The sequence below is a fragment of the Olea europaea genome, chromosome 12 (genome assembly GCF_002742605.1).
Source record: "Olea europaea var. sylvestris chromosome 12, O_europaea_v1, whole genome shotgun sequence".
Taxonomy (NCBI): Eukaryota; Viridiplantae; Streptophyta; class Magnoliopsida; order Lamiales; family Oleaceae; genus Olea; species Olea europaea.
The window spans coordinates 18,891,452-18,915,322 of record NC_036248.1 but is presented as its reverse complement, the minus strand read 5'-3'; the positions used below and the strand labels follow the sequence as shown (position 1 = coordinate 18,915,322).

Sequence of the window (23,871 nt, the reverse complement as noted above, 5' to 3'; positions counted from 1 at the left end):
TCACTACATGATTTCTCACGCTCTGATGCCCCCAAAACTTGACAGTCACGAGCTAGACCAGTGGCAACTGAGCTTCTGGTTCGTGGTGGCGCCACGCCTCTTTATACATGGGGCCAAGACGCTAGCTGCGTCCCCTTTTCTTTGGCCTTTGAGCAGATTCTAATATTTTAGCTTTATACTTTAGAACCCCAAAAAAGCTCGTAAACGAAAAGTCACACCTCCATGAAGCACGAACAACAAACTGATTATTTCCATCCAAAACTCACAAACAATGTCAAATGGCTTATACTAAAATTTAACTTATTTTTCTCCCATAATATAATCATCAGTACTATTCAATGCTCCGTACTAAACATATCAGAAAGTTAATACACGAGTAGTTATTAAATGCATGAAGAAAGAAATACAAGTCTATTATATACAATTCAACGTGTCAACAAAATTCTAGCCATGAAAAGTACTTGCTCACGACTGGAAGTCCCAAGGACCGAGAACCAAGGGCCCCCAATTTTCCAAAACTAAAAAGTACACGCTTATTACACATTAAAATAGCCAGACTAAAAATAACTCAAGTAGAAAAAACCTCATCATTAAAAGAAATAAAAAGGAGACCAATACAAAGTTTATGAACACGAAAGCTAACTAATACGAGTAACAGGGATCAAAAGGGTATGCACAACTCTCCACTTTTCATTGTATTATGCATGGATCGGCAATTTCAGGGCGAATTTGCACGAAAAATTCCTTCTTCCAGAATGGAATCTGAGAAGAATCAATTGAGAAGAGCATTTGGGTCCAATGGCGTAACTGTAGTTGGAAAATCTGTCCTTTGCCCAACGAGGGAATAATATCCTAGTATATGTGCTGGATGCTCAACCATTCCTTGTACATTTGCATCTTGAACACAAACTTGTCTAGCAGGAATCAACTCAATATTCCAGTTTGGTCGCACCATTTTTAAGATATCCAGACGATTCACAGACCTATATCCTTGCACCCACAAATACCTCAGGGAATTTAGCTGCACCGTGGCCATAGCCAGTGCACGTTCGCTAAAGAAACATCCCCTCATTTCTAACTTTTGCAGGCTAGGACAACCTTTGGAGAATTCCAGGAGACCGTCATCAGATTCCCCTACATAACCCAGAAGCATCCATTGTACTTTTGGGCTGTACCTCCCAATATAACTAAGACCCAAATCAGTCAGCCCTCCGGGGCGGAGATACAGGGCAAACCTCCTAAGCTTATCACAACCAATTAGTAAGGATCTAACTCCATTGTCAAGTGGCAAATCTGTTATTATTTCTTCACGGTCAAGCAAGACCAATCGAAAGTCGCACATGTTCTTTGAGTATGTGCCAAAACATTCCAAAGATGCATTTGTGATGTCAGACACGTATACAGCCAAATATTCTAGTTCAAGGCATCCCTGAGCCAAAGCAATTAATCCTCTCTGGGAAACAATACCTTCAACATCTTCCATTTCTTGCTCATCAGCTCCTCGCTCAATCCTAAGTCGCTTCATTTTCTTACAAGACTGTGCTAGAACTTCCAAACCTCTATCTCCAATAACATTCCTTGTCTGTCAACAGAGACAAGTTTTGAGTACCTACTGCCAATATTTCATCCTTTTCATTCGAGAACTCAACAAATTGTACACATCTAAATAATCCAACATTATCCTTGTCAAAAACAACTTGTTAAAAGTTCATATTACGAGTTTAGCCTAGAAAAAATTGAGTTGTCTAGTCAAAATCAAGAGTACAGGAAACAGTATCAGCAATGTGACCAAGCAATGCAAGAAAGCTGCATATAAGTGAAGGTAATATTTGTGGACCCAGAATATCACAGCAAAAAGCACATTACAAGAATGAGCACGGGCCGTGTTCAGAGGATTAAACCATCAAGGAAAAGAACATCACTATGAACAACCAACCCACCCAACCCAAAAATAATGAAAGAAAAAGTGGAAGAAAACTACTACACCCACAGAGGGAACAAGAAAAAGAGCGGATTTAAACTACCACATCAAGAAGAGCATGGCAGGAGATTAAAGTTACTTATCTCAGATCAAGTGCAGACGTAATTTTTCTACAAAGTCAAAACTCAGTCGATATTTACATCAATCATGAAACACCAGTGTTTTCTCTTTTGAAGTTCTAAAAGAAACACTTACAAAGATTTTTCCATTTTTCTTGAATTATAAGACAAACTAACTTTTAATTTTCTTAGTCTCCTTCCATCATAATTTTCACCTAGTCTTCACATGGCATTGTTATCAACATTCAGTTACTCTAGATTTCAAAATTAGTGTCATAGTTCTTGATACCATATGCACTTTGGCATGCCCATTTCTCAGCAATAAAATATTTTTTCGTTGAGAGAGAAGCCGAGTGAGTTTGAGAAATTATCTGATGGATTTAGAGGATATTGAGCTATTTCAGCTAACCACCGTATAATCACATCTAAGGACCCAATGAAGTATCTACGGAGACGAGAAACATAGTTGTACTCACAAAAACAAATAGACCAGGTTGCAACCTATATTTTGATCTCAGATCAGTAAATCTGAAAGTTAAAGCATCAACTATGCAAAGAAGACCGACTTAATGCCAAATTCAACAAGATATGTTCAGCCACATGAAGGAAACATACATGAAAACATTTGTCCAAGGCGAAACATAGATTTTAAAATTTTACCTCAAGAATTTCCAAGTTGGGGCATCTTTGCAGTAGGACACAATGGCCTTCTGTGTCAAGCAGTGCGTAAAGGAGATCCAATTTTTTGAGTCGGGCAGCAATTGGAAAGACAAAAGGCATCTCTTCCTTCCCCAAATAAGTAAGACCCAAGCAGCCTAATCTTGGGGGAAATGATTCAGCAGAATTCCTCCCTAATTGCTCATTACAGACACCCTCGACAATCTGTCTAGGTGGCTCACTGAAAAACCCCCCACCAAACTCTTCCAGTGCATTAGCAGCTTTAAAGAAACCAATCAGATCTGATATATCACAGTCGCTGATCTTCATTGAGGTCAAAGAGGGACAATTTCTGGCCATTAGCTCAAGATCTGCAGATTGCACTTTGGTAAGATCCGTCATGTAGAAGTTAACATTTTCAAGAACCTTATTGTTCAGAGCAAGCTCATGCAGCCATTCCCCATCTTTCTCAACTATTGTGCTCTCTTCCATAAACAAGGTTTTTAAATTCCTGCAAAGGTGTAAAGATAAATAAAATCTTAAATGATCAACAAAGTAACTATATGTATACATAAGAAAAATCACTTGACCGCTATTGGATTCAGCGAGGGAAGGTTGCTCAAAATAGTTGCCCAATCTATTAAAATAACACATATTGTGCCAACAAACTTTTTATTCCAAATAACTCGCTCTCATTGAAATTTGATTTTCCACCAACTTACAAGAATAGTAATGAATGAACACGCCTAATGACACATCAACTAAACACAAAGGAGAGTAACATAAATAAAGTTTTTCTTCAGTTTCTATCTTTGCCTCTATATATATATATATATATATATTTTTTTTTTTTTTTTTTAATTATTATTACTATTTTTTTTTTTCAATCAGTAAATTATGTATTACTTAAGCCCCCATTTGAGCTCCATTATTTCTCATTACATTAAATTAAATTTTTCTGTCTCCTACTTTTAACCACACAATCTTCAATAAAATAATATTACACGTAAATCAAAAACTTTTCAACCACTCATTTTTCAAAAAAATACTATTCATCTCATTATAATTTACAAATAATGGGGCTCAAACAGCCCCTAAGTAACCATTCCTAATAAATCCTATACATCTGGAGTTGCGAAAGATATGACATAAAATGGGATAATGTACACATTGCTGCGCAAAATTCCGAAGGCAACGAAAAATCATAATCCTCAAGCAGGAATAAATGAGAGAAAGAACTGTCTTATTCAGAATCGTTGTACCATTTCCAAAAATCCCGGGACAAGTCACTGAAAAAGTTTCAGCAGTCAGAAAACATTCCCATCACAGAAGAGAAGATTGATCCAGAACTTCTCAAGACTTGCATAGATCACCAAAAAACTTTCTATTTCATTAAGAACCAAAATATATCACCAAGGGGAATCAAAATTTAAACTATTTGTACATGAGCAGACTGGAAAAATCAACAGGTTGGAGAACACCCAAAAAGTTTCCAAAGCCCCATTATGTTCTTCATCGATAAGTACACACACAAAAGGAAAGCAAAAGAGTATTCGTCCTCCATGTTTCACATAGGAACAAAATAGTGCTTCACCCTTGTATTTTGTAATTACTCTTCCCTAGAATTTTGGGCGAATGCATTTTATTCAATTTGCATAATGCATAAGTAATATAGGGACCAAACTTCTAGGTCTCAAGAAACAGAAAATCAAGATACTACGAAATATCTAAGAACATATGTGAAATTCTAGTGGTCAAAAAGAAATGATATATAAAATGTCAAAATAGAAATTTCAAAGGTTTTTAAGCAAGACGACCAATAGACAATTCAGGTATTTGAAACAGAGCAACACTTGATATTAGCATTGTTTGGAAAAAGTATCTAAATTCTATAACAACAAAAACAATGACAAGATGAGAGCAGATTTGTAAACTGAACTGAATGCTAAATGACTCGGACTTCAAAACCTGTCATTTAAAAATCACAGGGATAGATCAAAAACTCAAATTTTGGAGTAGGCAGAACAAAGTTACTCCGTTGAGACCACATTCCAAAATGTGCATGCTGATAATGAATACTGTTTAAACAATGATCTCAAACTTATGCCGTAGTATAGCCAACACTAACACCAATGTGATTCCAACGATATTTCCTTTTCCTGTATCAGATTTAACCCTCTACCAGATAATCTCAAATAAATAACAGATAAATCAATCTAAAAGAAATAAAAAATATAGTTCATGCGTGCAACAAAAATAATCCATCAAACATTTATCCAAGGACCACCACACCCCAGGCTACGTTTAACCAAAAAGTTATCAAGAATTAAGTTTAAAAAACTCGTATGTATGTAACCATAATCAATAACACTAGACAAGTGGAATCAAGCAACTTCCCCCCCCCCCCCCCCAAAAAAAAAAAAAATAAATAAATAAAATTTTTGAAGTTAGATTCCCTGATGTAACCATATCTGCATATAAAACAACAATCCCCTCCAAGAAATACAAAATAGGAAGTTATCTAAAGACAATAATTAATCACTTGAATTTCTCATCTCTCTGTTGAAGAATTAAACACGGACTTCCAGAAAGAGTAGTAGTATGCAAGTACACATAAGCATGAATGTCAAACCCAGCAATAACTCAATAAATAAACAACCAAACAACAATCTAGAAGCAAATAAATTAACAAGAAACAAATCACACAACAAATAATCTTGAAAAGTTATGTATTTATCAAGAGATACCCAAAAAAATAACTCAAATAATGAAGTCAAACAAATATCAATTTCAAAAAATTAAAAAGTAAGCATCAAAATTCGTTCTTACACCTTTTGTCCCCCCCTTTTTACCTGCACGAGCGGCCAATAATTAGGAGACCATCAGTAGAAAATCCTGAACACTTATCGAGCTTCAAGACTTCGAGAAGCTTCCCAGCCGGCGATTTGGCAAGCAACTCGAGATCCGCATCCTTCACAATCATCCTACGGAAGTGTAACGTCTTCATTCTTCTAAAAGACCTGCCGACCTCTTCCACCCAAGGAGCAACATACCCACCCCAGTCTTCCGGGATAAGGTTGAACATAGCAGCTCGCGGCTTTCCCTTGAGCTTGAGCGACTCAAGGTAAGTAAACCGGCGAGAGAGCCGCTGCGGCGTAGCCGTGTAACACAACGCGATTGTCACATGCTTTCGATTTGAGGCTTCGATCTCGTACCAGCGTTTGCACACAAGGGATACAGCGTCTCGGTCGCGATGGTCCTGCACGTACGGGATCACGAGCTCCCAAACGGTGTCTTCAGCTCCACTATTTCCAATTCCATTAATGCTACTACAACGAACAAACTTAATCGATTCTTGCTCTGCCATTCCCAAATCTTGTTCTATTTACTCTTTTAGGGGAAGGGTTCTAGAAATCAAGTAATTTAGACAACATATGAGAACCAAAAAGTTGGTTAATGAAGCTGAAGGTCAAGAATGGATAGAGGAGGATTGGGCCTGAAAAAGAGTGGGACGGGCGTAAGAGAGAGTGTGTGAGGGGCTCTAAAATTGAAAGGGAACGCAGAAAACGACGAGAGGTTACTATTTTTATCCCCTTGTGAAATTACTCCATCTGTCTCATTTTTGTTTGAAGATAAAGCCATGACTAGGGGAAATCTTGACAGAACTCATCGAACTGAGGTGACGGTACATGATATTTTTTTCCCCCCCTACTCCATCTCCCAATAATTACACTACATGTGTCGTTTGTCGAAATTCCCAGTACTTATTGCAGGATTTTATTTTATTTTATTTTTTCATTTGCTTTAAATTATAGGTTTTTCTCTTGTCAAGAAGATAATTAATTTCTGAAAATTTAATATATCTATAGTTAATATATATTATTATCAATAAATATGAAGTTCAAATAATTATGTAATATAAAAATATATTTGAAAAATAAAAGTAAACTATATTAATTATATATTTTTATTTAATTTGTATAAAAATAATATCAACCATATCTCTATGGGACGGAAAAAGTATTTGTTGTAATTATTATATTTCACTTAATTTTACTATAACTTAGGTGTTTGAAAAAAAAAAATCATCATAATAAATTTTTTTGGTCTCTAATATGTAATATGAAAAAGTTTCACAAAAAAATTACTGATGTTAAAAAATTATAGTTAGTTCAAAAAATTTAGTTTATCAACAAAGAAAATGCTAATAAATAAATTAACAAAAATATAAAAATTAAATACAGAGGGACGAACAATAAAATAATTTAATCTTTATTAATATTATAAAGAAAAATAAAAAGATATTTTACTGTATTAGCTTGTAATTTATAAAAGGAATATAAAAATTGATAATTTTTGTTGATAATATTGATAACTTTACATGGACGATTGTCGACAACATCAATATTGACGTCAATGTGAGTAAACACCAATTAGACAATCGGCAATATCGTTGTTAGTAACATATTTATCAGTTTTGCTATATGTACAAAATAATAATAATAATAAATAAAAATAAAAATAAAAATTACAAAATTCTTACAAAAGATATTTGACAATTTTTTATTGACTTTTGACACAACAAACTCAGAAAAATACACTATATAGGTGTTGCTAACGCAACATCTATATCATTTCTATCGATAATTATCTGTGCCTATGGAATTATTCTTGCATTACTGATTTCTATTGAATTTCCATCGATGATTATTTAACCTCTGCTTTTTATTATTTCTGCGCAATGGGCATTAATCACTTGATTTAGTAACCTATTTGTATTATCAATTTTACTACAATTACCAAAAAAAAAAAATTAACAGAATTTTTATAAAAAGATACTTGACAGTTTTTCATTGATTTTTAACACAACAAACACAGAAAATAGGCTATACAAGTATTGCTAACGCAACATCTGTATCATTTCTATCAATAATTCTCTGTACCTATGGAATTATTCTTGTATTATTGATTCCTATTGAAATTTCATCAATGATTATTTACCTTTGCTTTTTGTTATTTCTAGGCAATGGGCATTAATCATTTGATTTACTGCTAATGTATATCTTAGAGAGGTCATATTTCTTTGGATTGGTAGTAATGGAATGCTTCCGTTATCTAAAAGAAGGACATCACTCCATGAGGTTCACCCTTTGCTTTTGTCGATCCCTAGATAAATGTAAAATATGAACTTATTAAGAGTCTGTGTGGGAGTGATTTTAAGAATTGATTTTTTGATCGTTAGGGAAAAAAGTGGAATCCACTTGTGAGAGAAGAAGTCAAATATGACTGCTGGAATAGTGAAATAATGATTAAAAAATCAATTTTTTTGGCCAAAAAATCATTCCCAAACAGGATGTAATGAAATAAATAAAATTTAATAATAAACTTTTTAGCTATCAAAATTTAAAATAAATTTCTTATTTTTGAACCAAGTTTTACTTTAATATAAAGTGTGACTTTCTTTTTATTTACAAGTAAGAAAAAAGTAATACAATTTTTAGAAACTATGTATTCAGTGTTATTGAGATAATTCTATTTAACGAACAAGAAAATTTAGATAACTTTTCTATGTAAGAATTACAAATGGAATACTTAATTATATGAAAATATTTTTACTGTCTTTATTATAATTTCCGTGTGTCTCAATATAGTTTAATTGCACTATGATATATAGTTCAATTTATTTTATGTTAACACAAATGTTTGAAATAAATACTGCAATTATTTTGTTTTCATTCTGATATAATGGTAAGTTTAACCAAATATTCTTCATTCTAAATTGAGAAATCGAGAATTAATTACTTGATTTAATGCAAGTTTAACTAATTGTAAAATATTTATTTATATGGAAATAAATTAATCTAAAAATATAAACAAGCGACTTTGTTCCATTTACTAGTAAGAAAAATGAAATTTGAATTTTTAGAAACGATGGGCTCAATATTGTTGAGACAAAACGTCCTTAACTGAGATTTTAATAAGTTTTAAAATATTTATAAATTTATAATGAATTTCTTAAATTTAAATAGATTTTCATAAAATCTCAATAAAATGGTAAAATTTTAAAAGAGTTTGTTACGTGTATTTTTAAGTTTGAAATCCATCCAAATGTATTAAAAATTATTTATTAATGAATTCTTTATATATGCATGAGTTATTAAGTACACCTATATTTTAAATATTTTCATTGAAATCTATTAAAATCTCAGTTGTGAACACCTAATTTCATTAAAATCTCAACTAGAAACTCCTAAATTTAAAATATTTTTTGAAATTCATTAAAATTTAAGTTGAAGACACCACTTTTAATAAACAAGAAAATTTATATAACTTTCCCATAGAGGAATTATAATTGGAATAGCTACATTTATAGGTTAGAGATTACGAACAACTCTATATTGTTATTTTGTAAATGTACAAAAAATATAATAATGTTATGCAAAATATAGAAACATTTCTTCCTCTTTATAGATATTCAATCATATTAAAAAATAAAAGTAAATTTGACTTACTTGAAGCATAGTCTCGATGCAATAGGAGTAAAACTTAACTAGAATATTTTGCAATTTGAGGGTTAAAATATCTAATATTTGAAAGGGAGATTTACAAAATATGACATGTAGATAATGTGTAATTACACTTTACATGACGTATTTTATAAATTTATAATTTACATACTACATTTTCTAATGATTACAAAAATGGGTTAATTTCACAAACGGTCACTGAACTTACAGATAAATTACAAAACGATCACTGAAGTTTAAAACTTTCAGTAACGGTCACTTAAGTATCGGGCCGAGCCTTTTTATTTTTTGGCCGAGCCCAAGCCGAAACTTTAGGCTCGCGAGCCTGCTCGACTCGACTCGACTCGTTTACATCCCTAGATGCATACGTAGTTTTATTAGCATTTATTGCAACGACGTTTTTCTTTTCTTCTAGAAAATTTAATATAAGAGAATAATTCATATAAATGTAATAAAATAAAAATATATAATTTTGATACGTGAAGTGCTACATAAGCTAACACAAATTGTGCGATTTGTTATTTTCTATGTATCCTTCAGTATATTTAACAATTTATAACGATAAATTTATAACTTTTTATTAGATTTTTTTTTTTTTTTGGTGGCGAGCGCTGGATGAAACAAGGCGGTTTGAACCATATAATGTTGCTGCTGGAATGAAATGCAATCCCCCACTTGATGGGCCATGATGGTGGAATTGACATTGTGTTAAATATAAATTTAGAAAGATCGGTATGTGAATGCACCATATACATAGAACGTATATTTTGTAAATTTTCTTGTTTGAAAATATCTATTAATGGACGCATTATTTGATAAAACTGTTCGCTAATTAAGATTCAGTCTGATTCAATGGAAAGTTAGAAACAAAAATTCAAACAATTGAGATACAAATTCATGTGAATACAACTTTAGAAATTGGTATAGTCATGTTAACTCTTTGAATTTTGTTATGAGATTCATGAATGCAGTTTCCCTTTTCAATATTTTCTAATTTTGGACTTTATGAACATTGAAATTGGAGAATGGAAAGGGAAAAACCACTTTGACAACCCTTGGACGTCTAGGGGGTTGTCACCCGAGAATAACTCGAATGAAAAAGACGAAACCTGTGTATTTTTTTCCTTGTAAGTGATTGCAAAATATTAGATTTCTTTCAAAATATTGGCATGATTAGGTGAATGTGAATTCCAACAAAATAACATCTTGCATCTCCATAATTCTATTCTTTTCCATAAATTCTTCAATATCAAATTTATCCCTTCATCAAATAAGAATATATAAAAGATTGAGATCTTTTAAATAGTGGAATTATTGACCTCCAGAAGGGAATCATACGCCTTTTCGTAACGGGAAAGTTGACTTTTAAAGGTACTATTCTGTTGAAAGTAAACCTTTTTTCCTGTACATGAAGGCATCTGTACTCCATATTTTATTAGGTGAAAACATAAATCAAATTTATTTACGGAGGTCCTCAACATGAATGTAATGAATTCTAAAAATCTATGTAAATATAGGTATCTCAACTCGTATTTTATTAGATTCAAAATCTATGTCTCCCCAATCTGACTTTAATATATTCGGTTGAAACTTGTTTCTCTAATAACTTTTGTTGCATCTCCTCTAAATTTAAGAGGGAATTAAAATTCCTTGAGTGATGCAGTGGAAATTGATCGATGGCAATTGCAGGTTATTGTTCTACTAGTTTTTCTAGACTCCCTTCAATTTCTTGATTTTCCTCTTCAAATATTCCTTCGTTTAATTTGTAATTGAAGACTTTATAACTACGAGTAACGTTTGCAAATATGCATGAAATCAAAGCGGGCCCTGAGCCAAAGCAATTAAGGCAATGGCTTAGAGCCTCAATTTTTTTTTTTATACCTATTTAGTCTAATTATTTTTATATTTAAAATATTTTCATAATTTCTCTTGTACGCACTCTTCATTTAAATATGTGTATGCTATTTATTTAAATATTCAATGTTGTTATGCTTGTAAAAAATTATGTATGGGTGCCATCAAACACACAATTTTGGATGGAAATGGAAAATACTTTTCATTTTCCATGGAAAAAGAAGGTTATCAAATAGGGCCTTAGACCGTAAATGATGATAACGACCTTTGCCACATATATAGATAATTATCTAAATTTTAGATTAGTAATATTATATTTTCCTATTTGATAAACCTTTTAGGATGGCATGAGACCCTTATGATTAAAAAATTCAAACTCACAAATTCACAAAATGAACCAATTTATGACATAAACTTAGTAAAAGTTCTTCATCGATTTCTTTGCTTTTCAACTACATAAAGGGCAGTACCACACTAATCCTAACTCAACAATTATGAAAGAAAATTTAGCTACTTCCTATCCTATTTAATTTTGCACGTCATAGTGGGGGATCCACGTTGAAAATAAAGAAATATGCTTTGGTTTCATTAGTACAACTGTACAAGTGGACAAAATAGTTTTGTTTTTTTCTTTTCCTTCAAAAATAAGATAAATTTCATATTCTCTGTTTTCGTACAAGAAAACGACTTACAATCTTCTTCCTCTTTTTGCTTTTTGGTGAGTCCATGAGTGACATTTTGTCCCGTTTTACCTCCATTAATTTTTTTTTACATCTTTTTCTATTCTATTTATAATTACACAATCTTTTATAAAATAATATTACATATAAATAAAAAATGTTTTCTTCTTTTTCAATCGTTCATTTTTCAGGAAAAAATAATTTTCCACCCATTTTCATTTCAAACATGGAGGCCAAATAGGGACTCAATTTCATAATCAATATTCTCTAAGGTCATGTTTGACTGGCCATTATTTTTCATGGAAAATGGAATTTAAATTCCAATTTCCACTTTTGGCTGTTTGATAGCATATTTTTTCCATGGAATTGATTTTCTTGGTTTTCAAGGAAAACTAAACCCTTGTTTGAGTCACATTCTAGGAAAAATACATTATTCATATCAAATCAATGAAAAATGTGTGGCTAAAAAATAAGAAATTTTTTTAGATTTACGTGTAATATTATTTTATTGAATAATGTGGTTGAAATGATGTCAAATCACTATTGAAAAATATAAAACATAGATTTTAAAATTTTACCTCAAGAATTTCCAAGTTGGGGCATCTTTGCAGTAGGACACAGTGGCCTTCTGTGTCAAGCAGTGCGTAAAGGAGATCCAATTTTTTGAGTCGGGCAGCAATTGGAAAGACAAAAGGCATCTCTTCCTTCCCCAAATAAGTAAGACCCAAGCAGCCTAATCTTGGGGGAAATGATTCAGCAGAATTCCTCCCTAATTGCTCATTACAGACACCCTCGACAATCTGTCTAGGTGGCTCACTGAAAAACCCCCCACCAAACTCTTCCAGTGCATTAGCAGCTTTAAAGAAACCAATCAGATCTGATATATCACAGTCGCTGATCTTCATTGAGGTCAAAGAGGGACAATTTCTGGCCATTAGCTCAAGATCTGCAGATTGCACTTTGGTAAGATCCGTCATGTAGAAGTTAACATTTTCAAGAACCTTATTGTTCAGAGCAAGCTCATGCAGCCATTCCCCATCTTTCTCAACTATTGTGCTCTCTTCCATAAACAAGGTTTTTAAATTCCTGCAAAGGTGTAAAGATAAATAAAATCTTAAATGATCAACAAAGTAACTATATGTATACATGAGAAAAATCACTTGACCACTATTGGATTCAGCGAGGGAAGGTTGCTCAAAATAGTTGCCTAATCTATTAAAATAACACATATTGTGCCAACAAACTTTTTATTCCAAATAACTCGTTCTCATTGAAATTTGATTTTCCACCAACTTACAAGAATAGTAATGAATGAACACGCCTAATGACACATCAACTAAACACAAAGGAGAGTAACATAAATAAAGTTTTTCTTCAGTTTCTATCTTTGCCTCTATATATATATATATATATATATTTTTTTTTTTTTTTTTTAATTATTATTACTATTTTTTTTTTTCAATCAGTAAATTATGTATTACTTAAGCCCCCATTTGAGCTCCATTATTTCTCATTACATTAAATTAAATTTTTCTCTCTCCTACTTTTAACCACACAATCTTCAATAAAATAATATTACACGTAAATCAAAAACTTTTCAACCACTCATTTTTCAAAAAAATACTATTCATCTCATTATAATTTACAAATAACCATTCCTAATAAATCCTATACATCTGGAGTTGCGAAAGATATGACATAAAATGGGATAATGTACACATTGCTGCGCAAAATTCCGAAGGCAACGAAAAATCATAATCCTCAAGCAGGAATAAATGAGAGAAAGAACTGTCTTATTCAGAATCGTTGTACCATTTCCAAAAATCCCGGGACAAGTCACTGAAAAAGTTTCAGCAGTCAGAAAACATTCCCATCACAGAAGAGAAGATTGATCCAGAACTTCTCAAGACTTGCATAGATCACCAAAAAACTTTCTATTTCATTAAGAACCAAAATATATCACCAAGGGGAATCAAAATTTAAACTATTTGTACATGAGCAGACTGGAAAAATCAACAGGTTGGAGAACACCCAAAAAGTTTCCAAAGCCCCATTATGTTCTTCATCGATAAGTACACACACAAAAGGAAAGCAAAAGAGTATTCGTCCTCCATGTTTCACATAGGAACAAAATAGTGCTTCACCCTTGTATTTTGTAATTACTCTTCCCTAGAATTTTGGGCGAATGCATTTTATTCAATTTGCATAATGCATAAGTAATATAGGGACCAAACTTCTAGGTCTCAAGAAACAGAAAATCAAGATACTACGAAATATCTAAGAACATATGTGAAATTCTAGTGGTCAAAAAGAAATGATATATAAAATGTCAAAATAGAAATTTCAAAGGTTTTTAAGCAAGACGACCAATAGACAATTCAGGTATTTGAAACAGAGCAACACTTGATATTAGCATTGTTTGGAAAAAGTATCTAAATTCTATAACAACAAAAACAATGACAAGATGAGAGCAGATTTGTAAACTGAACTGAATGCTAAATGACTCGGACTCCAAAACCTGTCATTTAAAAATCACAGGGATAGATCAAAAACTCAAATTTTGGAGTAGGCAGAACAAAGTTACTCCGTTGAGACCACATTCCAAAATGTGCATGCTGATAATGAATACTGTTTAAACAATGATCTCAAACTTATGCCGTAGTATAGCCAACACTAACACCAATGTGATTCCAACGATATTTCCTTTTCCTGTATCAGATTTAACCCTCTACCAGATAATCTCAAATAAATAACAGATAAATCAATCTAAAAGAAATAAAAAATATAGTTCATGCGTGCAACAAAAATAATCCATCAAACATTTATCCAAGGACCACCACACCCCAGGCTACGTTTAACCAAAAAGTTATCAAGAATTAAGTTTAAAAAACTCGTATGTATGTAACCATAATCAATAACACTAGACAAGTGGAATCAAGCAACCATCAAAGAATTATCACCACAGAAAATCATTAAGAACAAACAGATAAATTTACCCAAAAAATAAAATAATAATAATAATAAATAAATAAATTGAAATTAGATTCCCAGATGTAACCATATCTGCATATAAAATAACAATCCCCTCCAAGAAATACAAAATAGGAAGTTATCTAAAGACAATAATTAATCACTTGAATTTCTCATCTCTCTGTTGAAGAATTAAACACGGACTTCCAGAAAGACAAGTAGTATGCAGGTACACATAAGCATGAATGTCAATTAAGTTAACCCAGCAATAACTCAATAAATAAACAACCAAACAACAATCTAGAAGCAAATAAATTAACAAGAAACACATCACACAACAAATAATCATGAAAAGTTATGTAATTATCAAGAGATACCCAAAAAAATAACTCAAATAATGAAGTCAAACAAATATCAATTTCAAAAAATTAAAAAGTAAGCATCAAAATTCGTTCTTACACCTTTTGTCCCCCCTTTTTACCTGCACGAGCGGCCAATAATTAGGAGACCATCAGTAGAAAATCCTGAACACTTATCGAGCTTCAAGACTTCGAGAAGCTTCCCAGCCGGCGATTTGGCAAGCAACTCGAGATCCGCATCCTTCACAATCATCCTACGGAAGTGTAACGTCTTCATTCTTCTAAAAGACCTGCCGACCTCTTCCACCCAAGGAGCAACATACCCACCCCAGTCTTCCGGGATAAGGTTGAACATAGCAGCTCGCGGCTTTCCCTTGAGCTTGAGCGACTCAAGGTAAGTAAACCGGCGAGAGAGCCGCTGCGGCGTAGCCGTGTAACACAACGCGATTGTCACATGCTTTCGATTTGAGGCTTCGATCTCGTACCAGCGTTTGCACACAAGGGATACAGCGTCTCGGTCGCGATGGTCCTGCACGTACGGGATCACGAGCTCCCAAACGGTGTCTTCAGCTCCACTATTTCCAATTCCATTAATGCTACTACAACGAACAAACTTAATCGATTCTTGCTCTGCCATTCCCAAATCTTGTTCTATTTACTCTTTTAGGGGAAGGGTTCTAGAAATCAAGTAATTTAGACAACATATGAGAACCAAAAAGTTGGTTAATGAAGCTGAAGGTCAAGAATGGATAGAGGAGGATTGGGCCTGAAAAAGAGTGGGACGGGCGTAAGAGAGAGTGTGTGAGGGGCTCTAAAATTGAAAGGGAACGCAGAAAACGACGAGAGGTTACTATTTTTATCCCCTTGTGAAATTACTCCATCTGTCTCATTTTTGTTTGAAGATAAAGCCATGACTAGGGGAAATCTTGACAGAACTCATCGAACTGAGGTGACGGTACATGATATTTTTTTCCCCCCCTACTCCATCTCCCAATAATTACACTACATGTGTCGTTTGTCGAAATTCCCAGTACTTATTGCAGGATTTTATTTTATTTTATTTTTTCATTTGCTTTAAATTATAGGTTTTTCTCTTGTCAAGAAGATAATTAATTTCTGAAAATTTAATATATCTATAGTTAATATATACTATTATCAATAAATATGAAGTTCAAATAATTATGTAATATAAAAATATATTTGAAAAATAAAAGTAAACTATATTAATTATATATTTTTATTTAATTTGTATAAAAATAATATCAACCATATCTCTATGGGACGGAAAAAGTATTTGTTGTAATTATTATATTTCACTTAATTTTACTATAACTTAGGTGTTTGAAAAAAAAAAATCATCATAATAAATTTTTTTGGTCTCTAATATGTAATATGAAAAAGTTTCACAAAAAAATTACTGATGTTAAAAAATTATAGTTAGTTCAAAAAATTTAGTTTATCAACAAAGAAAATGCTAATAAATAAATTAACAAAAATATAAAAATTAAATACAGAGGGACGAACAATAAAATAATTTAATCTTTATTAATATTATAAAGAAAAATAAAAAGATATTTTACTGTATTAGCTTGTAATTTATAAAAGGAATATAAAAATTGATAATTTTTGTTGATAATATTGATAACTTTACATGGACGATTGTCGACAACATCAATATTGACGTCAATGTGAGTAAACACCAATTAGACAATCGGCAATATCGTTGTTAGTAACATATTTATCAGTTTTGCTATATGTACAAAATAATAATAATAATAAATAAAAATAAAAATAAAAATTACAAAATTCTTACAAAAGATATTTGACAATTTTTTATTGACTTTTGACACAACAAACTCAGAAAAATACACTATATAGGTGTTGCTAACGCAACATCTATATCATTTCTATCGATAATTATCTGTGCCTATGGAATTATTCTTGCATTACTGATTTCTATTGAATTTCCATCGATGATTATTTAACCTCTGCTTTTTATTATTTCTGCGCAATGGGCATTAATCACTTGATTTAGTAACCTATTTGTATTATCAATTTTACTACAATTACCAAAAAAAAAAAATTAACAGAATTTTTATAAAAAGATACTTGACAGTTTTTCATTGATTTTTAACACAACAAACACAGAAAATAGGCTATACAAGTATTGCTAACGCAACATCTGTATCATTTCTATCAATAATTCTCTGTACCTATGGAATTATTCTTGTATTATTGATTCCTATTGAAATTTCATCAATGATTATTTACCTTTGCTTTTTGTTATTTCTAGGCAATGGGCATTAATCATTTGATTTACTGCTAATGTATATCTTAGAGAGGTCATATTTCTTTGGATTGGTAGTAATGGAATGCTTCCGTTATCTAAAAGAAGGACATCACTCCACGAGGTTCACCCTTTGCTTTTGTCGATCCCTAGATAAATGTAAAATATGAACTTATTAAGAGTCTGTGTGGGAGTGATTTTAAGAATTGATTTTTTGATCGTTAGGGAAAAAAGTGGGGTCCACTTGTGAGAGAAGAAGTCAAATATGACGGCTGGAATAGTGAAATAACGATTAAAAAATCAATTTTTTTGGCCAAAAAATCATTCCCAAACAGGATGTAATGAAATAAATAAAATTTAATAATAAACTTTTTAGCTATCAAAATTTAAAATAAATTTCTTATTTTTGAACCAAGTTTTACTTTAATATAAAGTGTGACTTTCTTTTTATTTACAAGTAAGAAAAAAGTAATACAATTTTTAGAAACTATGTATTCAGTGTTATTGAGATAATTCTATTTAACGAACAAGAAAATTTAGATAACTTTTCTATGTAAGAATTACAAATGGAATACTTAATTATATGAAAATATTTTTACTGTCTTTATTATAATTTCCGTCTGTCTCAATATAGTTTAATTGCACTATGATATATAGTTCAATTTATTTTATGTTAACACAAATGTTTGAAATAAATACTGCAATTATTTTGTTTTCATTCTGATATAATGGTAAGTTTAACCAAATATTCTTCATTCTAAATTGAGAAATCGAGAATTAATTACTTGATTTAATGCAAGTTTAACTAATTGTAAAATATTTATTTATATGGAAATAAATTAATCTAAAAATATAAACAAGCGACTTTGTTCCATTTACTAGTAAGAAAAATGAAATTTGAATTTTTAGAAACGATGGGCTCAATATTGTTGAGACAAAACGTCCTTAACTGAGATTTTAATAAGTTTTAAAATATTTATAAATTTATAATGAATTTCTTAAATTTAAATAGATTTTCATAAAATCTCAATAAAATGGTAAAATTTTAAAAGAGTTTGTTACGTGTATTTTTAAGTTTGAAATCCATCCAAATGTATTAAAATTTATTTATTAATGAATTCTTTATATATGCATGAGTTATTAAGTACACCTATATTTTAAATATTTTCATTGAAATCTATTAAAATCTCAGTTGTGAACACCTAATTTCATTAAAATCTCAACTAGAAACTCCTAAATTTAAAATATTTTTTGAAATTCATTAAAATTTAAGTTGAAGACACCACTTTTAATAAACAAGAAAATTTATATAACTTTCCCATAGAGGAATTATAATTGGAATAGCTACATTTATAGGTTAGAGATTACGAACAACTCTATATTGTTATTTTGTAAATGTACAAAAAATATAATAATGTTATGCAAAATATAGAAACATTTCTTCCTCTTTATAGATATTCAATCATATTAAAAAATAAAAGTAAATTTGACTTACTTGAAGCATAGTCTCGATGCAATAGGAGTAAAACTTAACTAGAATATTTTGCAATTTGAGGGTTAAAATATCTAATATTTGAAAGGGAGATTTACAAAATATGACATGTAGATAATGTGTAATTACACTTTACATGACGTATTTTATAAATTTATAATTTACATACTACATTTTCTAATGATTACAAAAATGGGTTAATTTCACAAACGGTCACTGAACTTACAGATAAATTACAAAACGATCACTGAAGTTTAAAACTTTCAGTAACGGTCACTTAAGTATCGGGCCGAGCCTTTTTATTTTTTGGCCGAGCCCAAGCCGAAACTTTAGGCTCGCGAGCCTGCTCGACTCGACTCGACTCGTTTACATCCCTAGATGCATACGTAGTTTTATTAGCATTTATTGCAACGACGTTTTTCTTTTCTTCTAGAAAATTTAATATAAGAGAATAATTCATATAAATGTAATAAAATAAAAATATATAATTTTGATACGTGAAGTGCTACATAAGCTAACACAAATTGTGCGATTTGTTATTTTCTATGTATCCTTCAGTATATTTAACAATTTATAACGATAAATTTATAACTTTTTATTAGATTTTTTTTTTTTTTTGGTGGCGAGCGCTGGATGAAACAAGGCGGTTTGAACCATATAATGTTGCTGCTGGAATGAAATGCAATCCCCCACTTGATGGGCCATGATGGTGGAATTGACATTGTGTTAAATATAAATTTAGAAAGATCGGTATGTGAATGCACCATATACATAGAACGTATATTTTGTAAATTTTCTTGTTTGAAAATATCTATTAATGGACGCATTATTTGATAAAACTGTTCGCTAATTAAGATTCAGTCTGATTCAATGGAAAGTTAGAAACAAAAATTCAAACAATTGAGATACAAATTCATGTGAATACAACTTTAGAAATTGGTATAGTCATGTTAACTCTTTGAATTTTGTTATGAGATTCATGAATGCAGTTTCCCTTTTCAATATTTTCTAATTTTGGACTTTATGAACATTGAAATTGGAGAATGGAAAGGGAAAAACCACTTTGACAACCCTTGGACGTCTAGGGGGTTGTCACCCGAGAATAACTCGAATGAAAAAGACGAAACCTGTGTATTTTTTTCCTTGTAAGTGATTGCAAAATATTAGATTTCTTTCAAAATATTGGCATGATTAGGTGAATGTGAATTCCAACAAAATAACATCTTGCATCTCCATAATTCTATTCTTTTCCATAAATTCTTCAATATCAAATTTATCCCTTCATCAAATAAGAATATATAAAAGATTGAGATCTTTTAAATAGTGGAATTATTGACCTCCAGAAGGGAATCATACGCCTTTTCGTAACGGGAAAGTTGACTTTTAAAGGTACTATTCTGTTGAAAGTAAACCTTTTTTCCTGTACATGAAGGCATCTGTACTCCATATTTTATTAGGTGAAAACATAAATCAAATTTATTTACGGAGGTCCTCAACATGAATGTAATGAATTCTAAAAATCTATGTAAATATAGGTATCTCAACTCGTATTTTATTAGATTCAAAATCTATGTCTCCCCAATCTGACTTTAATATATTCGGTTGAAACTTGTTTCTCTAATAACTTTTGTTGCATCTCCTCTAAATTTAAGAGGGAATTAAAATTCCTTGAGTGATGCAGTGGAAATTGATCGATGGCAATTGCAGGTTATTGTTCTACTAGTTTTTCTAGACTCCCTTCAATTTCTTGATTTTCCTCTTCAAATATTCCTTCGTTTAATTTGTAATTGAAGACTTTATAACTACGAGTAACGTTTGCAAATATGCATGAAATCAAAGCGGGCCCTGAGCCAAAGCAATTAAGGCAATGGCTTAGAGCCTCAATTTTTTTTTTTATACCTATTTAGTCTAATTATTTTTATATTTAAAATATTTTCATAATTTCTCTTGTACGCACTCTTCATTTAAATATGTGTATGCTATTTATTTAAATATTCAATGTTGTTATGCTTGTAAAAAATTATGTATGGGTGCCATCAAACACACAATTTTGGATGGAAATGGAAAATACTTTTCATTTTCCATGGAAAAAGAAGGTTATCAAATAGGGCCTTAGACCGTAAATGATGATAACGACCTTTGCCACATATATAGATAATTATCTAAATTTTAGATTAGTAATATTATATTTTCCTATTTGATAAACCTTTTAGGATGGCATGAGACCCTTATGATTAAAAAATTCAAACTCACAAATTCACAAAATGAACCAATTTATGACATAAACTTAGTAAAAGTTCTTCATCGATTTCTTTGCTTTTCAACTACATAAAGGGCAGTACCACACTAATCCTAACTCAACAATTATGAAAGAAAATTTAGCTACTTCCTATCCTATTTAATTTTGCACGTCATAGTGGGGGATCCACGTTGAAAATAAAGAAATATGCTTTGGTTTCATTAGTACAACTGTACAAGTGGACAAAATAGTTTTGTTTTTTTCTTTTCCTTCAAAAATAAGATAAATTTCATATTCTCTGTTTTCGTACAAGAAAACGACTTACAATCTTCTTCCTCTTTTTGCTTTTTGGTGAGTATATGAGTGACATTTTGTCCCGTTTTACCTCCATTAATTTTTTTTTACATCTTTTTCTCTTCTATTTATAATTACACAATCTTTTATAAAATAATATTACATATAAATAAAAAATGTTTTCTTCTTTTTCAATCGTTCATTTTTCAGGAAAAAATAATTTTCCACCCATTTTCATTTCAAACATGGAGGCCAAATAGGGACTCAATTTCATAATCAATATTCTCTAAGGTCATGTTTGACTGGCCATTATTTTTCATGGAAAATGGAATTTAAATTCCAATTTCCACTTTTGGCTGTTTGATAGCATATTTTTTCCATGGAATTGATTTTCTTGGTTTTCAAGGAAAACTAAACCCTTGTTTGAGTCACATTCTAGGAAAAATACATTATTCATATCAAATCAATGAAAAATGTGTGGCTAAAAAATAAGAAATTTTTTTAGATTTACGTGTAATATTATTTTATTGAATAATGTGGTTGAAATGATGTCAAATCACTATTGAAAAATATATTTTTTTGAAAATAATGTGGCTCAAACAAGTCTAATTCTCACCAATATATGGTGGGAATTGGTTTTCTAGGTAGGCTATCGACTTCTTTTTTTATTTTTTGTCGTTTTTTATTTTATTTTTTAATTTTTTTTTTTACAATGGAAACAAATTCTATTCCTAATTGTAAAAAAATATTTTTCTTTAATTGACAATTTTCATGTAAAACAAAACTAAACGAACATTAAAAGATAGATTTTTTTTTTTGCAATGGAAACAAATTATATTCCCAATATCAGTAAATTATATCCCTTTAATTAATAATTTTCATATAAAACAAAGTCAAACAAACACAAAAAAGACTTTTATTTCAACATTTTTCACTTAAAAAATTATACCAATGAAACACAATAATTGATAATTTTTAGTAAAACAATTTTTAAACAATTCAATTCTCTGAAATTTGTTTTCTTCCCATCCAAGTTTCATCTTTACAACCAAACGGAAGTAAATGTACGAAACAATAGAAAATTCAAAAGCTTCAACAAATAGATGAAATTTTATTCACTTATTTTAATAGTGAAAAATCGCTTAACAAGTTATTTTTTATTTATTTATTTGTAGTTAGAGTATGCAGCTGACTTGACTAATTTTATGATAAATTATATATAATTTCGAATTCAACCCAATTTTTAATTTTTTTATAATTAAATCCATTCTCTAATTGTGGCGAAGTCCAAAATAAAATGGTCCACAAAAGAAGCTGAAAAAGACATGACTTCCACAGTTCTTCTCTCCCAATTTTTTCATTAATTTCTTAGATAATGAAATTATTTAAGTTGGCACGGAGCAAACAGAATATCTTGAGAGAGAGAGAAAAAAAAAAAAAAAAAACTCCTCTAAATTAACGGTCGAACTTTCAAAGAGTCAAAACAGAATAAATTAGAAATTTGAGTTCGGATTTTGTCATTTTTAAATTATCAAGAGTCGAAGAAGAAAAAAACGAGCGTCCGATACCTAGGAAATTTCATTTTTGTTTAGATAAATATAATTTCAAAGTAGAAAATATAAAGTCAAGTTCTCAATATGTAGAGAAAATTGCAGTTAAGATTACAAACCGTTCACTTAATTGCAAATTCTAATTTCTGACCAAACCTTTCAATTGTTGCCATGCTGTCTAAAACCTTTCATAAAGCACATAATTTGAAATAATCGTCGACTTGTCCTTTGGTCGCAATGAAATGTAATGTTTAAGACTATGGATGCAACAAGTGAAACGTATCGATACATTCTGCGATTAGGTAAAAGGTTTTGGACTCCAACTACAGTTTTTTCCTATATGTATACTGGTAAGTGGCCGGAGTTAATTATTATAAAAAAAAAAAATTTGTTCTTTATTTTCCACGATTGGCTTGATTTTTTTCCATAGTAAATAACCTTACACCACCTTAATTAATTTAATATTCATAAACTAATATTTTATTCAAGGAAAAAGAAAAAGATGTCCATTAATTTTGACATGTCCTAATCTTACTACGTTCGTGTCATTTTAACAAACAAAAACTTCTTTAGATCTATGCAAAATATGTCTCAATCACTTTATTCACGTAATTCTTCACATCTACTTATTGACATATATTCTCTCTCTTTTTTATTTTGTCAGATTTACTATATATTCATCTCAATATCTTTATTCATGCTAGAGACATTATGTGGGGATAGCCGCAGGTACAAATTGAAGATCAACTTTGTCATGCTAACAGCTGGTCGGTTCGTATTCGAGCTAGCTCGCCATATTTAACACCCTTATTAATGCCAAATTCATTTTGCCGACTTCAAGTCCTTTAACAAGTCAACACTCAATATACCAAAAATGAGCATATCTTTCAATTATTCACTCAGAATTATAACCTTACGAGGA

At 30.8% G+C, this 23,871-nt stretch overlaps 2 protein-coding genes across 2 annotated transcripts; both read right to left on the bottom strand.

The window, feature by feature from the left end:
• Positions 1–365: 365 nt before the first annotated feature.
• LOC111405983 (coronatine-insensitive protein 1-like) lies at positions 366–6,307 on the bottom strand. The gene is made up of 3 exons (XM_023035134.1): positions 5,550–6,307; positions 2,701–3,208; positions 366–1,582 (listed from the first exon to the last, which is right to left on the bottom strand). The coding sequence occupies exons 1-3, from the start codon at positions 6,062–6,064 to the stop codon at positions 773–775; spliced, it is 1,833 nt and encodes a 610-aa protein (XP_022890902.1). The 5' UTR covers positions 6,065–6,307; the 3' UTR covers positions 366–772.
• Positions 6,308–12,324: 6,017 nt separating this feature from the next.
• LOC111405982 (coronatine-insensitive protein 1-like) lies at positions 12,325–15,985 on the bottom strand. Its single transcript, XM_023035133.1, has 2 exons — positions 15,210–15,985; positions 12,325–12,844 (listed from the first exon to the last, which is right to left on the bottom strand). Exons 1-2 carry the CDS (start codon positions 15,722–15,724, stop codon positions 12,325–12,327), a joined length of 1,035 nt encoding a protein of 344 aa, XP_022890901.1. The 5' UTR covers positions 15,725–15,985.
• Between the last annotated feature and the right edge of the window lie 7,886 nt (positions 15,986–23,871).